Source organism: Babylonia areolata, chromosome 31 (genome assembly GCF_041734735.1).
Source record: "Babylonia areolata isolate BAREFJ2019XMU chromosome 31, ASM4173473v1, whole genome shotgun sequence".
Taxonomy (NCBI): Eukaryota; Metazoa; Mollusca; class Gastropoda; order Neogastropoda; family Buccinidae; genus Babylonia; species Babylonia areolata.
Genome location: NC_134906.1, coordinates 17,560,183 through 17,579,437, shown reverse-complemented (window position 1 = coordinate 17,579,437; position 19,255 = coordinate 17,560,183). Strand labels below are relative to the sequence as shown.

The 19,255-nt window shown below is 45.8% G+C and overlaps 1 protein-coding gene across 1 annotated transcript in view; it reads left to right on the top strand.

Moving 5' to 3' along the window:
* Nucleotides 1-19,255, top strand: part of LOC143276036 (carboxyl-terminal PDZ ligand of neuronal nitric oxide synthase protein-like) — a 121,835-nt gene that overhangs the window by 69,856 nt on the left and 32,724 nt on the right. The window contains exon 2 of the mRNA XM_076580423.1: nucleotides 16,147-16,218. Coding sequence (XP_076436538.1) covers nucleotides 16,147-16,218 — 72 coding nt within the window. The remainder of the gene's footprint in view (nucleotides 1-16,146; nucleotides 16,219-19,255) is intronic.

The window sequence follows — 19,255 nt, the reverse complement described above, 5'->3', positions numbered from 1 at the left end:
GATGACTTGATCTTTCGGTAGATGGTTGTTGGTTGCACAATTCTATTTGTCACACTGGATTTGTTCGAGAGACAGGGCATTGACTGCTTTGGGCAAAAAGCTATTGGCGAAGCGATTGGTTTTCGTCATTATACTTCTGTACCGTCGACCAGAGGGGAGCATCTCGAAAATTCCAAAAGCTGGATGTGATTCGTCATGGCTGATTGATTTTGCTTTTTTGAGTAGCCGCTTATAATATATGTCTTCTAGAGAAGGTAGATCAGCCCGGGTGATCTTGGTGGCAGTTTTTACGATTCTGTTAAGGGCTGCAACTTCTGCCTTGGAAATGTTGAGCAAAATATGAGCAAAACTGTATCAACGAGAACAGAAAGACTTTATTATGTCAGGCAGAAAGTGAAACCTAGTTTCTCAAATGCAAGTCTGTGGAGAAAAAAAAATCACTTGAATATATTCCCTCAGAGAGCTGAGAGGGGCAGACATGTAGAGACTCTCAATTGGAGGAGCTGTGTCACTGTGCTCACTACGATCATGATTGGAGGAGCTGTGTCACTGTGCTCACCATGATCAGGATTGGAGGAGCTGTGTCACTGTGCTCACCATGATCAGGATTGGAGGAGCTGTGTCACTGTGCTCACCATGATCAGGATTGGAGGAGCTGTGTCACTGTGCTCACTACGATCATGATTGGAGGAGCTGTGTCACTGTGCTCACCATGATCAGGATTGGAGGAGCTGTGTCACTGTGCTCACCATGATCAGGATTGGAGGAGCTGTGTTACTGTGCTCACCATGATCAGGATTTGAGGAGCTATGTCACTGTGCTCACCATGATCAGGATTGGTGGAGCTGTGTCACTGTGCTCACCATGATCAGGATTGGTGGAGCTGTGTCACTATGCTCACTACGATCAGGATTGGGGGAGCTGTGTCACTGTGCTCACCACCATAAAGATTTTCACAGAAACCCAACTGCTTGAGGATCCAGTGGGGACCGCTGTTACAGCTGTGCATGTGGAACAAGGAAGACCATGTCTCGATGGCTGTACATGACCCAGTCTTTACTGGCTTGCCTCTGAGCTCCAAATCTCCTCCTAGGATTGCACCTTTCTTTTTATTTTGTTTCTTTACTTTCTTTCTGTCTGACTGTTACTGCCGTTGTAGACTGATGAGGGATGAAAGGTATCTAAAAAAGTATCGATTCTATCTCTGTCTCCTTCTGTGTATAACAAAAACATAGTCCCTGGCAAAATGCGCTGGAAAAATCCACTTTGATAGTAAAACAAATACACTTGTTACTAATAAGGTAGTGATACACTGAGGACAGAGAGAGAGAGAGAGAGAGAGAGAGAGAGAGAGAGAGAGAGAGAGAACATATTTACGTGAACGTTAATAAACACTCCATTATGATAAGTTTCATTCTCAAATCTTGCATATGTTGTGTAGTGAAGCATCAAACCACAAAAAATGGACGCAGTTTCGTATCGTGTGTGTGTGTGTGGATGGATGGTCAACGCTGGTGAGTCATGACGTCCTGAGGTCAGCACCTGTTATAACTCTGTATTGATGTTACGTGCAGGAGAATGTATTTCATAAGCAGGCCGTGAAACAGCACGTGTTAAAAGTACTTGTGAGCACAAAACAAACACAGAGTGTATGTTAGCCATCAAACTTGTACTCTGTGTTGAAAAAGGGAAGTTAAGTGAGAACAAGCACTAAACAATCTTTATTTCTTTGACCATACTGTTTTATTCATAATCATCATCATCATCATTGTTTCTTGAAAGGCTCACAAAAAATATGTCTGAACATTTGTATTGCCTGTTTATCATTATTTGGCTTCAGGAAGAGGTGCATTGATGCAAACCACATCAACAACAACGTGTTGTGGTCACAAGAGAGCAAAGTGTGACAGAGGCGTGTAGACTGGTGACTGGCGGAGCTCCAAAACTTTGGCGACGACTGTACTCGTATTGATCTTAAGAAAAAAATTAAATGCTCTACTTCTTCAGACATGTGTATGTGTGGAGCATGTCAACACCTCCACTGCGGAGCTGTGTACATGAGCATAATTTTTACCCAATTTTTTTTAGCTCATAATCTTTTCTGTGAATTATTCTTCTGTTTTCCCCTTTTCACTCGTTTATATATATCTTTTTTTCTTTTTTTCTTTTCTTTTCTAACAAGTGAGAGCGGCGACCAACGACATTTGGCGGGTCACCGCCTGACAGCTCTCATCGATTGCTAAGCAGCTAATGGGAACATCTGCCTGCCTGACTGCCCATTTCCGACAGACCTTTCACATCCAGTATATCCCCCTCACCCCTTCCCAGCCCACCTCACACCTCCGTTTCTCCCGGGCTCTCTCCCCAGCCCTGTTCCCGCCTGACCATTCAGTCTCCGTCCCACAACACGTCTTCTTGCAATGCACGCACTTCTCCTTTCAACAGCAGCTCCTGTCCTAAGCTTCAGTGTAGAAAGAGCAAATGAGTATGTAAATTCAATAACAGCCATATTCGATTTGGCAACACTGTTGGTGAGTTATGGCAGACATGTTTTCCAAAGCGAATGACTTTTTCGGGCGAAGTTGTGGCTTGCTCTGAATGAGGTACTGCCTACAGTGCCCGAACATAGGACAAAAGAGGGATTGGGAGGAGCGGGGGGAGGAGGGTGTAGGGAGGGGGGAAGGGGAAGAGTGGGGGAGGGGTGGGAAGGGGAAGGAGGGTCGGGTGGAAATGCTGTCTGGAAGGTCGAATTAATGTGTCTGCAACTGCTGTAAATTTCTTTTCATCACATCGGATTAAGAAACGAACAATGTATGCAACCAACTGGCAAACAAAAATAATAATGAATGAATAATTCAGTTAACAAATAAATTAATCAATTTTTTTTAGTGATAAAAATGAATCAAATATCTAGATGGGGAATGAACAGAGCAACAAAAGATAAATAGTATTCGTTTCTAAACAATGATTCTAAATATATCCTCCCACTACCTCATTATTTCCCCCTACACACGCGGCGCCAAGCTCACACAACCATCTACTTGCGTACCAACTCAGATTCTACACACATGCTCATACCAACCTTTCTTTCTGATTGTATTTTTCTTGTGTGTCAGTAGACATCGTTCTTATCTACACCGCTTAGTTATATGATTTTTACAAGGCAACTGAGGAGATTCCATGTTTGTTTGTTTGGTTCCTGATATTGTTGTGTGTGTTTTTTATTGTATGTGTGTTTCTACTGTCAGTCCTCAGATCTCGTTTGTACTGGATAACTTACATGTACAGTGCACCCACCACTTGTGTCTGTGGAGGAGGAGGTGGGGGCATCACGCCCACAGTGGGGTCAGCAGTTATTTTACGTGTCACTGTCATCCAAACAATAGAACATGATGTTTCGTTGTCATTTACTGTCAATGTTTGTAAAACACCCGACAATGCATGAAAACTGAGCACTGCGACACAGTGTGTCACTTCTAAAACGCCGGGGATGCACGTGCAGGATGGAATAGCACATGATGATGAGGATGATGATGATGATGTGGATACCTACGTAATGCCTGTCCCCTGTTGGAGACCAAGCTATAAGTGCGTTAACAACACGGAGCCGTTTGCACAACAGGCTGCATGCCTGGGTAGAGCCGACTGATAGCTGTCTTTGGGCGCACATCATTCGTTTCCTGTGTCATTCACTCGATTTTAGTCACGCACACTCATACTCACAATGTAACATGTAACATTTGACGCGTATGCTCGTTTGTTTTTTGTTTTTTTGTTTTGTTTTTTTGTTTGTTTGTTTTTGTTTGTTTTGTTGTTATTGTTGTTGTTGTTGTTTGTCTATTTACTTTGCCATGTAGGCGGCCATACTCCGTTTTCGGGGGTATGCATGCTGGGTATGCTTTTGTTTCCAAAACCCACCGAACGCTAAAATGATTTACATGATCTTTAACTTGCGTATTTGATCTTATGCGAGCGTATACACATGAAGGGGGTTCAGGCATCAGCAGGTCTGCACATCTATTGACCTGGGAGATGGGAAAGTCTCCACCGTTAATCCATCAAGTGCGGCGGGGACGTAACCCAGGAAACGGGAAAGAATCCATCCCTTAACCATTTGACCACCACACCGCTACACGGACAAGTATGCTGTGAAAATGAATCATCTTTATTTAAAGATATATCTGGAAGACGAGTATGTGCGAATAGATCAGAGCTTGATAGAGAGAAATGTGCCATAGGCATTTAATCATTGTTATTTTCGTATAAACCCAACCACTAACAACAACGGCAACAACAACAACAACAACAATCATCATCATCATCATTATCATAACAATAATAATAACAACAAAACATTCATAACGTGAATACACATGTATTTGCGTGGTGTTACACACAAACAATGCTGCCAATCCCTGTTGAACCTGGACGTGCAATTTGCGCTTGTGCAGATCGTTAATCAGCTTCAGAACGAGGGCATCGACAGCAAGCCCTGACCAGATCAACAAGGGCACACTGTGTTCACAAGACAGCAAAGAGAGCCCCAAGTGTTTGGTTTGGCGACTGGAGGACCGCTGTCACTGTGCGGGCGACGATATGGATTTCTAACGAAAAACAAAAGCCTCCAGCCGTGAACACTTTCACACCGCGCAAGGCAGTGTTTGAAGAGGCTGCAAGTGTGCACATGTTTTCTCGCTTCTCATCAGCCTCGCTTTTTCCGCTGATAATTGCAGTTGTTGCTCTTTTTTACATTTAGGAACCCCCCACCCCCACCCCCCACCCCACCCCCACACACACACACCCGCCTCATCCACAGCCACTAATTTTCGTTATTTGTTCAGCGCATTTATGAGCAGGCTGCTACTGATGGTTTCGATTCATGGCCTCAGAAAGGAGACAGCTGAAGAGCCAACGTGTCAGCTGAAGATATAGACTGTCGGGTATGGTGGTGTGTCCATCGAGATCGATGATGACCATCGTTGTCATCCAGCTGGGGGATGGGGGGAGGGTGGTGGTGGCGTGGGGGGGAGGATGCTCATGAATCTATCTGTGAATGCGCAGATGGCTGAATAGTCCAATCTGCGCACGAAATGTTCGCTGACAGTTGGGGCAGACAAAGACAGGCATATCATTGTCAGGGAGCTTGTTTGCCCGTGACTTTCTGGCCTGCCTCTTCTGAACAGCTGCAGCAGTCCTGTTGGCCTCGCACAACTTGGCGCCTTTGTGCACAGCAGCGCGCCATTTGTCACGGTCCACTGCAGATTCCTCCCAGGAGTCAGGGTTGATATCAGACACTTTAAGAGAGACTTTCAGAGTATCTCTGAAGCGCTTCTTCTGACCTCCGTGTGATCTCTTCCCTTGTTGCAGCTCGCCATAGAAGAGCCTTTTGGGCAGCCGATGGTCTGGCATGCGCGCCACGTGTCCAGCCCACCGAAGCTGGGACTGCATCAGGATGGTGAAGATGCTGGGAAGGGTGGCTTTTGCGAGCACCTCTGTGTCTGGGGTCCTGTCTTGCCACTTGATGTTCAGTAGCTTCCTGAGGCATGTTGTGTGGAAGTGGTTCAGCTTCTTGGCATGTCGCTGGTACACTGTCCAAGTTTCGCAGGCGTACAGTAGTGTGGGGAGAACTACTGCTCTGTAGACCTTTAGCTTGGTCTCAAGACTAATGCCTCTTCTGTTCCAGACATTTGCACTGAGTCTGCCAAAAGTTGCGCTTGCTCTTGCAATCCTGACGTTCACTTCATCGTCGATGGTTGCATTTCGTGACAGTGTGCTGCCAAGGTATGTGAACCGCTCCTCCGCACTGAGTCTCTGACCGTTGACTGTGATGTTGGGCTCAACATAGGGTTTCCCTGGGGCTGGCTGATGGAGAACTTCAGTTTTCCTTGTGCTGATGGTAAGGCCGAAGTTCCTGCTGGCAGTGGCAAACTTGTCGACGCTGAGTTGCATGTCAGCTTCAGATCCAGCGTTGAGGGCACAATCATCAGCAAACAAAAAGTCTCTGATGATGTCTGTCATGACCTTCGTTTTTGCTTGAAGCCTTCTGAGGTTAAACAACTTGCCATCTGTTCGGTACTTTAGGCCGATTCCAACATCGCCATCTCTGAAGGCATCAGTAAGCATTGCAGAGAACATGAGGCTGAACAGCGTTGGAGCCAGGACGCAGCCTTGCTTGACACCATTTGTGACAGCAAAAGGAGCAGATGTTTCGCCATTGTCCTGGACTCGAGCCTGCATGCCTTCATGGAATTGGCTGACCAAGGAAATAAATTTCCGAGGGCATCCGTACTTGGCCATGATCTTCCACAGTCCCTCTCTACTCACGGTGTCGAAGGCCTTAGTGAGGTCGACATAGGTGGAGAACAGATCAGCATTTTGCTCCTGACATTTCTCTTGCAGCTGCCTTGCAGCAAACACCATGTCGGTGGTTCCGCGCTCTTTCCGGAATCCACATTGGCTCTCAGGCAAATGACCTTGGTCAAGGTGTGCTGTGAGGCGGTTTAGTAGGATCCTGGCAAGTATCTTGCCTGCGATGGAGAGCAAGGAAATGCCCCGATGGTTATCACAGGCTTGCCGGTTCCCCTTTCGCTTGTACAAGTGAATGATAGATGCATCTTTGAAATCCTGGGGGATCGTCTCTTCTTTCCACATGAGTGAGTACAGCTGATTGAGCTTCTCAGTCAGCACAGTGCCTCCATCCTTGTAGACCTCTGCTGGTATGGAGTCTGAGCCAGGTGCTTTGCCACTGGATAGCAGACGGATTGCTTTCTGGGTCTCAAGAAGTGTTGGCGGATCGTCCAGTGCTTCGTTGATGGGGACTTGTGGGAGACGGTCTATGGCTTCATCATTTATGGAGGAAGGGCGATTTAAGACACTGTTGAAGTGCTCAGCCCAGCGTTCGAGAATTTTCTCCTTCTCGGTGATCAAGGTATTCCCATCTGCACTGAGGAGGGGGGATGATCCTGAGGATGTGGGGCCGTAGACTTCTTTTAAGGCATCATAGAGCCTCTTCATATCGTGCCTGTCAGCATATCCCTGGATCTCATCAGCTTTGTCACTCAGCCACTTATCCTGCATCTGGCGTAACTTTTGCTGAACAGTCCTGCGGATGGCATCGTACGCATCCTTTTTTGATGTGGACTTTGGGTTGCTCAGGTAGGCTTGATGCAGACGGCGTTTCTCATCCAGAAGCTGCTTGATTTCATCACAGTTTTCATCAAACCAGTCTTTGTGCTTTCTGGTCATGGGTCCCAGGGTCTCTGAAGCTGTACTATAGATCAGCTCACGCAGAGTCCTCCAGTCAGACTCCACATTCTGGTTGTCCAGAGAGGCGGATTCCAGACGATCTTCCAGCAGCTCCACAAAGGACTGTTTGATGGTGATGTTATTCAGCTTAGCAATGTTGAGCCGTTTTGGAGCCTTCTGGCCTTGGGGGCGTCTCTTGGGCTGGATTCGAATATTCAGCTTCGAGACTACAAGGCGATGGTCTGTCCAACACTCGGCGCCGCACATAGTCTTTGTTACACGTACATCTTGCCTATCCCTTTTCCTGACGATGACGTAATCGATGAGATGCCAATGCTTTGAGCGTGGGTGCATCCATGACGTCCTGTTACGGGTAGGGAAGCAGAAAACTGTGTTGGTTATCAGCAGTTCGTGCTCTGCACAAGTCTGAAGCAAAAGCAATCCATTTGGGTTGCAGTGGCCCACACCGTGCTTTCCAATCACTCCATCCCAGGAGATGTAGTCAGAGCCAACTCTAGCATTGAAGTCCCCAAGAATGATGAGCTTGTCTGCTTTAGGGATAGCAGCAATGACAGAGTGAAGGTCCTCGTAGAACTTCGCCTTCTCTTCATCCGGGTTGGTCATGGTTGGGGCGTAGGCACTGACAATGGTGAGGTGCTTCTGGCCAGATGCCAGTGGGAGTTTCATGGTCATAAGCCTATCGTTGACTCCCTTTGGGATTCCAGCTAGCTTGCTGACAAGTGCTGTTTTTACTGCAAAACCAACGCCAGCCTCACGTCGCTCTTCGCTTCCTCGTCCACTCCAGAAGAAGGTGTAACCAGATCCCCATTCACAGAGCTCGCCTTCGCCTGCAAGCCGAGTCTCACTCAAGGCTGCGATGTCAATGTTGTATCTGGCGAGTTCGGATGCAACTAGTGCCGTTCTCCTTTAGGGTCTGTCCGCGTTATCTCCGTCCAGGAGAGTCCTTATGTTCCAAGCACCAATGGTGAGAGGAACGATCCTTGTTTTTTTTCTTTTCTTTCTTTTTGTTTCGACCGTTGATGTAGGGTCCCCGCCAGCCGCGGTATGCTGGCCAGGGTGATATGGAGCAGGCAATTTTTAGGGCACCTTTTCTAGCCACTTCCTCATGCCAGGGAGGTGAGCAGTGCATTCCTAAAGAGGGCTGCTCAGACGCTCAGACGGCTGCCGAGCTCCATCGCTGCTCCTGTCGACGAAGAACGACCCTATGGCCTGAGCCGCCTGCGTGCAGGTCTGCGGCTGCGACTGCCAGTGTACCCACACCTGTCGTTTCGTCGCTCGCCTGTCGCCACAGGACTTGGGGGTGATGAAATGATGAAGGATGAAAGGTCATTTTGGATGACTGATGACTTGCGCGATGAGTTTGTTTAAAGTGAAGAGGAGTTGCGCAACGTCGACCTCACTCTCTCGTCCGGGTCCACCAATTTCCAGTGGCAAGACTAAGTCGAGACGACTGGAGGATGAGCACGGATGCAATGGATGACCAAGATATCCTTTCGGTGTCTCATCTTGCTCTCTGCACTCCACAGTGCGTTGCTGTAACCGCCTTCCTCTCCGTTGAACCGATAGGTTTCTTCCGCAGATTCTGCCGGATCCAGACTTCGCATGCATGGGTAGACACACCCCGGGGGCCAACTGCGTGTGGCATGCACACAGCACAGTGGAGCTAGATGGCCGTCGGTGGCTCTCCTGAGCCGACGCCCTTTTATGGATCTCCATAAGGGTGTCTAGCCACCCGCCTCACCAGTCCCGGAAGGGAGCAGTGGGAGTGCCGGTTTAGTCGCCGGCAACCCGACCCTGAACAGGTTGTACTGGATTACAGGTTACCAGTAGCAGATCTAATGACCTGACTTGTCGGGTATAATGTGTCTGGCAATGTGTTGCTGTCAGTGTGGGATTGTCTCTCATCAGTACAGAAGTGACATGTTCCAATGTGTAAATGTAACGTGTCAGAGTGAAACTGTTGTCAGTTTTGGAATGGTCTCGTGTTAGTTTGGAGCCGTCATTTATCGATGTGAAATTGTCCTTTGTTAATAAGGAATGGTTACGCGTCTGTGTAGAATTACCATGAGTCGTTACGGTTTGACCTATTTCAGGACGAAAATGTATTACAGTGGATTTTCTTAAGTTGGTATGATTTTCCTCGGTGTGTAGACGAAAATTAATCTGACATCAGGCGGTGCCTTTTGGAAGTGTGGTTGTACAATTTACGCGTCTTATTCTTTCACTCTGGAGATTAATTTTCTTTTTTGTCATCAAATTCTGTTGTTGTTTTCAGTATGGCATTGTTCAGCATTCAGCACAGGAGGATTACTTCCTACTCACCCATTTCTTTTTCTGAATCAGGTTCCTGGTTACTTCAACATCTATGCACCGACACGGTAACAGAAGTGTCAGACAGTGAACCAGCGACATGAAACACCCGGCACACGGTAACAGAAGTGTCAGACAGTGAACCAGCGACATGAAACACCCGGCACACGGTAACAGAAGTGTCAGACAGTGAACCAGCGACATGAAACACCCGGCACACGGTAACAGAAGTGTCAGACAGTGAACCAGCGACATGAAACACCCGGCACACGGTAACAGAAGTGTCAGACAGTGAACCAGCGACATGAAACACCCGGCACACGGTAACAGAAGTGTCAGACAGTGAACCAGCGACATGAAACACCCGGCACACGGTAACAGAAGTGTCAGACAGTGAACCAGCGACATGAAACACCCGGCACACGGTAACAGAAGTGTCAGACAGTGAACCAGCGACATGAAACACCCGGCACACGGTAACAGAAGTGTCAGACAGTGAACCAGCGACATGAAACACCCGGCACACGGTAACAGAAGTGTCAGACAGTGAACCAGCGACATGAAACACCCGGCACACGGTAACAGAAGTGTCAGACAGTGAACCAGCGACATGAAACACCCGGACACGGAGTAACAGAAGTGTCAGACAGTGAACCAGCGACATGAAACACCCGGCACACGGTAACAGAAGTGTCAGACAGTGAACCAGCGACATGAAACACCCGGCACACGGTAACAGAAGTGTCAGACAGTGAACCAGCGACATGAAACACCCGGCACACGGTAACAGAAGTGTCAGACAGTGAACCAGCGACATGAAACACCCGGCACACGGTAACAGAAGTGTCAGACAGTGAACCAGCGACATGAAACACCCGGCACACGGTAACAGAAGTGTCAGACAGTGAACCAGCGACATGAAACACCCGGCACACGGTAACAGAAGTGTCAGACAGTGAACCAGCGACATGAAACACCCGGCACACGGTAACAGAAGTGTCAGACAGTGAACCAGCGACATGAAACACCTTGTGCCTTGTGCGGTCCTGAGCCATGGTGTTTTGCAGTATAAGGGATGTCATTCCTGCATGTTTTCTTGATACATTACACGAGTTAACAGTATGAACTGTTCCAGCTCGTGCACAACGGTCTTCCTCACAAACAGCCATCTTTGCACAGAGCGAAATGTTGATTACAAAAAAACACTGATAGTTAACAAAAAAAGCTTATTAAAATTCACTGCTTCAAAAGTCCCACAGTCTCTCTCTCTCTCTCTCTCTCTCTCTCTCTCTCTCTCTCTCTCTCTCTCTCTCTCTCTCTCTCTCTCTCTCTCTCTCTCTAGCAGATATGTCCCTGCACAATTGAAATTAATGTGAATCATGAGTTCATCTTGTGACAGTGTCTCTCTCTTTTTGTCTGTATGTCGAAGTCGAAATAATTGAATTGTCAGACCACAGATCAATAAAGATTGAGTTCACAACCACAACAAAATGAATACAAGGACATGCTTATGACCGCTTGATTGGTGTGGAATGGTGGCCAAAATATTTAATGGTAACGCGTCCGCATAGAAAGCGAGGGAATCTGAGCCCATGGGATCGAATTCCACATTCACCAGTATTTTATCCCCCTCCGCTAGACCTTGAGTGGTGGTCTGGATGCTGGTCATTTGAATGAGAAGATAAATCGGTGTCCTGTACGTAGCATAAACTTAGCGCACGTACAAGAACCCATGACAACAAAGGGTTTGTCCCTGGGTGGCGCTGCACCAGAGTGGCGATCTCCCTGGGTAGAGCAGCCGGAGTTTCATATAGAGAAATCTGTTGTGAACAGTGGTGTAATACAGTGCAGTACTATACAATACGTGAGTAGTATAAACTACTTTGTAGTCAGTGGAGAACGAAAACGAGCATTTGCTCGTACTGGAAATGCTTTGAATACAAAGTGACATGGGCATCTTGAAAGCTCGGGATATTTGTGGAATTTAGCAGAAAGAAACAGAGAACGAAGAGGACAGTACTTTGGACAAATCATAAAGTGCATTTCAGTTTCAGAGGTGTCACCACAAACTGGAAAATTCGTGTTTTGCCTTGTGATACACAGAGGAAAACAAGAATTGCCCATTATAATTGAACTGCAGAAAGTGTGAACTCAAGATTGACACTCCAAGTCTAAACCACGGGAAAACACAACTCGTATTATTTTCATGATAATAATAATAATAATAATGGTACTTATATAGCGCTGAATCTTGTGCATAGACAAATCTAAGCGCTTTCACACCAGTCATTCTCACGTACGCATAACTCTAAAACTGGAGAAACTAAAGACAAGGAAGATCCAGGGAAGGGAGGCTATTTTGGGAAGAGGTGGGTTTTAAGGCCAGACTTGAAAGAAATGAGTGTGGAGACTTGACGAAGTGAAAGAGGAAGTTCATTCCAATTGCAAGGTCCAGAGACAGAGAAAGAACGGTGGCCAACAGTCGAGTGTTTGAATCTGGGTATGCGTAAGTGGAGTGGATCCGAAGCTGATCGTAGTGAGCGAGATGGAGTGTAGAGGTGAAGGCAGCCACAGAGATAGGAAGGGGCTGATTTGTGAATACATTTGTAGAATAGAGTGCTAACCTCTTACTTTATTCGGTGTGAGACAGGGAGCCAGTGGAGATGTTGCAAAAGAGGAGTGATGTGCTCAGATCTTTTCTTTCTGAGGACGAGTCGGGCAGCAGAATTTTGTATGCGCTGAAGGGACTGAATGGATGAAACAGGCAAACCAAACAATAGAGAGTTACAGTAGTCAAGGCGAGAGAGAATGAGAGAAACGACAAGTCTAGATGTTGCGTCAATGGACAGATATTTCCGGATGGAACTGATGCGCCGCAGTTGACAGTAGCAGGATCGACATGTCTGATTGATAAATGTTTGCATGGACAGTGTGTTGTCAAGGACAACGCCGAGGTTCCTGACATCTAACATACTTCAAATGAGGTTTTAGTGAAAAATGATGGCTGCAAGTAGAGTACATATCTTTTCATTTTTTGTTTGTTTGTTTTGTTTGGGGTTTTCTTGTTTGTTTTGTTTTTGTTTGTTTGTTTGTTTAAGTGTGAGACTGAAGAGCAGAATGAAGCTGCTTAAACTCACCAGCAAACTTGTTAACATTACCAACTTACTGAACCCTTCAAACAAAATCAAATCAAAATTTACACAATACATACGCCACATTGCAAGCCAAAGAACAATGATTATGACAATGACAATTATGCAATGACAACATCATCTTCCAAGCCTTCTCAGGGAAATGGGTCTTATCAATACAGATAAGACAATATCAAAATTTGATACAATTAGAATAGGTAGATACTTAGGACAGCGCCCAAGTTCACTGGAAATTAAGTGTGTTGGTACCCATTCACTCACACACAATAACCGCTTCATTGCCGACAAGTGCACCCTTTTGATACACTTTTCATTTTCAATCAAACACCAAACTTCTGCTCTGGATGTCAAGTGTGGATAATTCTGTATGCCAGATAGATAAAATACCAATGGAGTGTTCGCCAATAAACCAAATTATTTGGTAAATCGCAACACATCCCAATCTAGGACGTTCAGGCACAATGAGTTGGAAAGAATGTCGCGTGGTAAGAACAATACCAAAACATTCGTCCGTGTCAACACTTTTCAGTTGTGCATTTCCAAACATCCACGTCTTGTTCTGTGCTTAAACGCAATTTCTACAGACAAGGTTTGATTTATCGAGGTTTACAACCGAATCAATAACCGTCTGGCGTTTCAAAATATCTAATCGCGTTTGAAGACCAGCTATGCTGTCAGCAAAGCAACGTCGTCGGCGAGTAACAAGACCAAAGTGTGTGAGGGGGTGGGGGGGTGGAGGGAGGGTGTGTGTGTTTGTGTGTGTGTGAGTGCTATCAGTAAAAGAGAACAAATAAATGGACAAAAAGAAACAAATTAATCAATGAATAGATAAAACAAGCCAAGCAAGGAGCCCTCCAATCTCCGTTTACTGAATGGCAACAGAATGTTGGAGTGGCCATGACAGACCAGGCACGTGATCTAAGACACGAGAGCGGCGACCAATAACATTTCACGGTCCACGGCCTGACAGCGCTGATCCATTGCACAACAGCTGATGAGCACGCTGTTCCTGCTTGACTGCACGTCTCTCACGGTCTCACACACTCCATACCATCCACCCCACTCCACACGCCAATTCAAGCCCACCCCCATCCCTCTCTGCACCCTCCCCTCTCCTCCTGTTCCTCCCTATCCTCACCATCCATTCAAAATGCATGTTGTACTCCGTACAGTTCTCATCCAATACTGGCTTCCATCTTGAGCCTTCTTCTAGAAGGAGTGATAATAATAATAATAAAATTTGTATTTGTATTTGTGTATCTCTCTTTTTATCACAACAGATTTCTTTGTGTGAAATTCGGACTGCTCTCCCCAGGGAGAGCGCGTCACTACACTACAGCGCCACCCATTTTTTTGTATTTTTTCCTGCGTGCATTTTTGTGTTTTTTTCCTATCGAAGCGGATTTTTCTACAGAATTTTGCCAGGAACAACCCTTTTGTTGCCGTGGGTTCTTTTACGTGCGCTAAGTGCATGCTGCACACAGGACCTCGGTTTATCGTCTCATTCGAATGATTAATAATAATAATGATAATAATAATAATGACATTCCTTTAGAGCTGGGGCCAGGGGGTTCAGCTTGGATTACTTGAAGGTCTGAACTTCAGAAGAGGTTTTACAACAATGTGTTGCATTTCCCTGTCGAACGTCTATGTGTGCATTTCGCATTTCAGCAGATCCGTTATTCAGCTTCAAAAAGGGACATTGGTGGCAAACCCATAAATGCACGCTGGGTCCATAAATGAGCTATGAGGGTCAGACGTGTTTGGAGTGGCAATTGAATGAGTCCTGACACTTCGTTGTGGCCGAGACGGATTAAAAAGAAAAACAGGAAAATGCTCGAGTCTCCAGCATGGAATGCTTTTAGAGGTGTGCGTGTGGAAGAGGAAAGACTGGGTCTTGAGAGGCCCCAAATGAGCTGATCTTTATTCGCTTTTCTTTGAGCTGCAAACCTCCCCTGGGGACTGCACTCGTTACTTTCTTCTCATTATTCTTTTTCCCCTCTTCCATTATTCACGCCATCTCAGTGGCGGTACCCCCCACCCACACCCTCACCCACCCTGACCCCAATTCTGGATATCCAGCCAGACAGGCCCATCTGTTGTCATCCCACTGCCAGAGCTCATTACTTTCTTCTCATTTTTTTCCACGCATAAACATGAACATATGGTTACTTAATATATACTTGATGACTGATGAAAGAAAAAGTTGAAAATTAACTGCATTGCATGCAATACAGTAGGCAGTCTTGTGATTCTAACGTTGTAGCCTATATTGATGTGAAATTATCTCACGATAGTATAGTAATAATTGATTTTTTTATGCAAAAGTATCCTGCGTTTTATAACAATACAAATGCGCCTGCATATATCTTACTTATATTATTATTCTTGAATAAAATGTTCATGTTTCGGTGTACCAAATGTTGGACGTTATTGTTTCATTGTGAGGCTTTGCTGCTGAATTCCCTGTGTTAGCAGGGCATTCTCTGACCAGCGTAAAGACGAGTCAGGCAGAGACCGCGATACAGCGTGCAGAACCTGAAACCTGCCACCTTGACGAAATGGTTGGCTTTACAAACTGATGACTGGGAAGAAGTGCCAAATATCGTTGTAGATTTTCTCGGTTGGTGACTGGCTCCTACCCAGAGTTGGCCGGTACATGACGACTGGGACAACGATCGAGTCATCCACCTCACAGATGTGTCCGTTGGACCAGCACCACAGGTGGATGTGGAAATGAAGCGTACTGTGCAGCCTTGTCATGTGATCCCCAACCTAAATGGGTCGCCATGGCAGAATCCTTATATTTCTTGTTTGCACCCTTCTCTGTTTGAAATAAGCCTCTGGCTGATTGAACGTCACGACTGAACGGCACGCCATACGTTTGAGCAAATTCCTCAGTGACAAATTGTGCATCGGCAAATGAGCATTCCACAGTATGCTATAATCATGCATAAACAATTTTGAGTCCTTTCTTCGTTAACCATCAAACTAAACATGTGAAATAGACCTATGGGTTCAGCAGACGTTCATGCTTATTGATACAGTGTCATGTCATAATGTTGTACAATGTGACATTTTAGCACGGTATGCTGACTACTACTACTACTACTACTACTTATAGTAATGGTATTATTGTTGTTATTATTGTTGTTGATATTGTGTGTGTGTGTGTGTGTGTGTGTGTGTGTGTGTGTGTGTGTGTGATGTGCCCCCAAAATGCAATTGGACCTAGTAGAACGAGAAAACTGCTAAAGCGTTGCACTGTCGTGGCTGGAGATATTTGACTTCTTTGCGTGGTATTGTATCGTTGTTTACTTTGAAATGTGGACTGCAGCACAGCGATGTTTGAAGTATGCTATGTTTGTCGCATGCGAGCTGTGCAAGAATACAGCACTATCATTAACGTTTGTTGCAGTACATCGGGACACTGGATATACCACGGCCAAGCAGCAGAGTGGAGATCGTCGCTGCAATGCGAAGAATACGCGTGCGTTTTTTGTGTTGTGTTGTAGTGTGTGCTGTGTGCGCGCGCGCGCGCGTGTGTGTGTGTGTGTGTGTGTGTGTGTGTTACCCCGCGTAAGATTGTGCAGGCGAGCATGTGTGTGAAAGGGGAAGTGGCGGGGTATGTGCGCATGCATATATGCGTGCACGCAGACACTTGTGCGCGCAAATATTTAAAGATTTGGAGATAGAGAGATAGGAAAAGAGAGAGGGGAGGTTGGAGGGGGGCAGGGGCAGGGGGGGACAAAGAGGGAATCAGACAGCTCTGACACCATGACTACCACTATCATCATCGTCGTCATCATTATCATCAGCTTCCGCCAGGAGGCAGGGAAGGAAGACAGGAATGATGCTGAAGTCCCTGCCATCTCCGGCACAGAGGACAAAATGAAGGGGAAAGGAAGTGATGCCGCGAGGCATGATGGTCTTGTCACATGCTTTGTTCGCTGATTGCCTCCCCTGTGTGGGCACACAACCGCTGGCTGAAGCACGTGCCGCACTGATAGCCTCCCCTTCAGTCCAATCGCATTATCAGGGACTATAGACACTTCCTTCAGTTCGCTGATCGTCCTGGGAACTGATGGAAGCGAAACTAAGCAACCCAACAAGCAAGTGAGCGAACGAGCAAGCAGGGAGGCCACCAAAAACGGGACAGCCAATGAGGAAGCGAGGGGGCAAACAAAGGCACCGTCCTCGTCCTCATTCATCATCAATGTAGAATTTGAAATATGGAATCTTTTTTTTAAAGAGAGAAAGAAAACAAACGTTTTATCATTGGTGTGTCGTGCGTGGCTCGTTCTCATGTTTCGACCCTCCTTCAACAAACACCAAACAACAAGCAAATGCAAAATACAAACGAACAAACATGCGACGTGCAAACTAAAGAAAGAATAAGCGTTGATTTTGATGCCGAATTTTTTTAGGACTGCAAAAATATGGCAAAAAACACACTCATAACACAAATAACACATGCCTGATGACAGAATCGACACACGTTAAAATACATCTTCCAGCGAATTCTCTGTTTTGTTTTTGTTTTTTTAACATGACTGTTTTTCATTTCCCAATCAGCATGTCAAAAGTAATAGGTACGGAGGTGTGTTCGCTCCTTCGTTCGTTCTTTACTTTAACGTCGTTTCATTATAAGTGGTATTAAACGATTATTGTGCTTGAGTTTTTCCGCACCTGTTATTCGACCGAAAGTATGTTTTGTAATGTATTATGGGAGTCTTTAAGCAGCAATAGCTGTGTAGAAATCAGGACTTGTTATAGTCGTTTATTGAGCACGCAACTTGCAACAACACACAGGCAACATCGAATCCACACCACATCATTTCAACATTGTCAGTGCAGCGTTTTAATGTCAGTGTGGTCACACTATAACGACCCAAACGGAACAGACGTAGCAGAATCATTAGGACGGCACAGTATGACAAACCAGACAGCATCTTGAAGGATAAAACATGGAAAATATCGGAAATAGAAACAGCCTTGCAGAGAAAGCCAAGCAATGAGACAAAAAGGCTCGCAAACATGGTGGACAGCACAACATTCCCATACTGGCTTTGCAGAGGGGACAACAGCATAGCATCGCCAACATTGCGTCAATAACACATCTCTCTTAACGATACCAAATTAGCCAGACTGTGTTTTTGCTGGAGTGAACAAGTGCATCTCAAATTTGCATTGCATTGTATACCACACCAGTTGCAGCATATATATATATATATATATATATATATATATATATATATATATATATATATATATATATATATATATATATATATATATATATTTCTTAGTGAAAATGTTGTTGTTGTCACCGAGAGGTGAGTGGTGTTTCTCTGGTAGAGACCTCTCGGTGTACGGGTTATATGGGTTTGTTTGACTGCATTTGGAGTAGATCTGCCCTGGTGTACAAACAAAAAGGCGTTGTCTGTGGGGTTTCTTTTTCGCACAAACGTGAATTTTCTTCGATCATTTTGATAATGAACTTTCAGGGACGATCTTGTTTCGTGCTAAGAAGTGCACTTCCAGCCTTTTTATGCATTGCTGTCTCTGTGTTTGTAATCATAAAACATACACATTATTCATGTGCTTTTGATGAAATGTCACACAACGTCAAAACCTCAGTTCAAGCACGGCAATGTAAACGGCAAACATTCTTGTTTGCTGTCACTCACGCGCTGTCTCTACTTCTTTAATTTAGGCTAGGTGGGAGTGGATTATTTCGCTTTGTCTTCAGACTTTCTCTGTGCCACCACAAGATGAACGTTCACGAAACGCCAAGCGTACAACTTTTCGGCACTTGCTTTCTACGCTGCTGACTTGCTGGGAGACAGCTTCATTCGATCAGGATGTGCATTAATTTTTATCAAAAATGTTTTCTCTTCAAAGAATAAAACCGCATTGATTGATGACAATATGGTTTTTGCCTGCTTGTTTTGTCCTGTACTAACCTGCCCCAAGACGCCCAGCTAAAAGGACGTGATTAGGGACTGGGGAGTGGGGGTGGGAGGTGGGACGGGGGAGGGGGGGGTGGAATGGGGGGGGGGGGGCAAACAATTTTGGGAGAGGAAGACAAACGGGGAGACGAAGGAATGAGGAGACGTTCAGTGTCGTGACGGGAAACGAATCACACTGCGCTGGAAGAGGAGCGGGCGAAATGCTCCCTGTGGGGCCGGGAAGGGAAATGCTCCCTGTGGGGCCGGGAAGGGAAATGCTCCCTGTGGGGCCGGGAAGGGAAATGCCCATTTCAGGGGACGAAAGGGATTGGCTCGGGCAGAACGAGAGAGGACAGGGGAAGGTGCTCCGTTCTGGAAGAATAATGTGCCCCTTTTCTGCAGCGCCAGACGGGAAAATACAGATTTGAAAAGGATGAGAACTTTCCAGAGAGAAAAGTGGGAAGTGAAATGTCCATTAAAGTTAGTAAAGGAGAGGAAGGGATCATCTTTTCTAAAATCAATAGTGATTTATCTTGGGAGATAATAAAGTATTGTGTATAATAGATTTTCTTTATA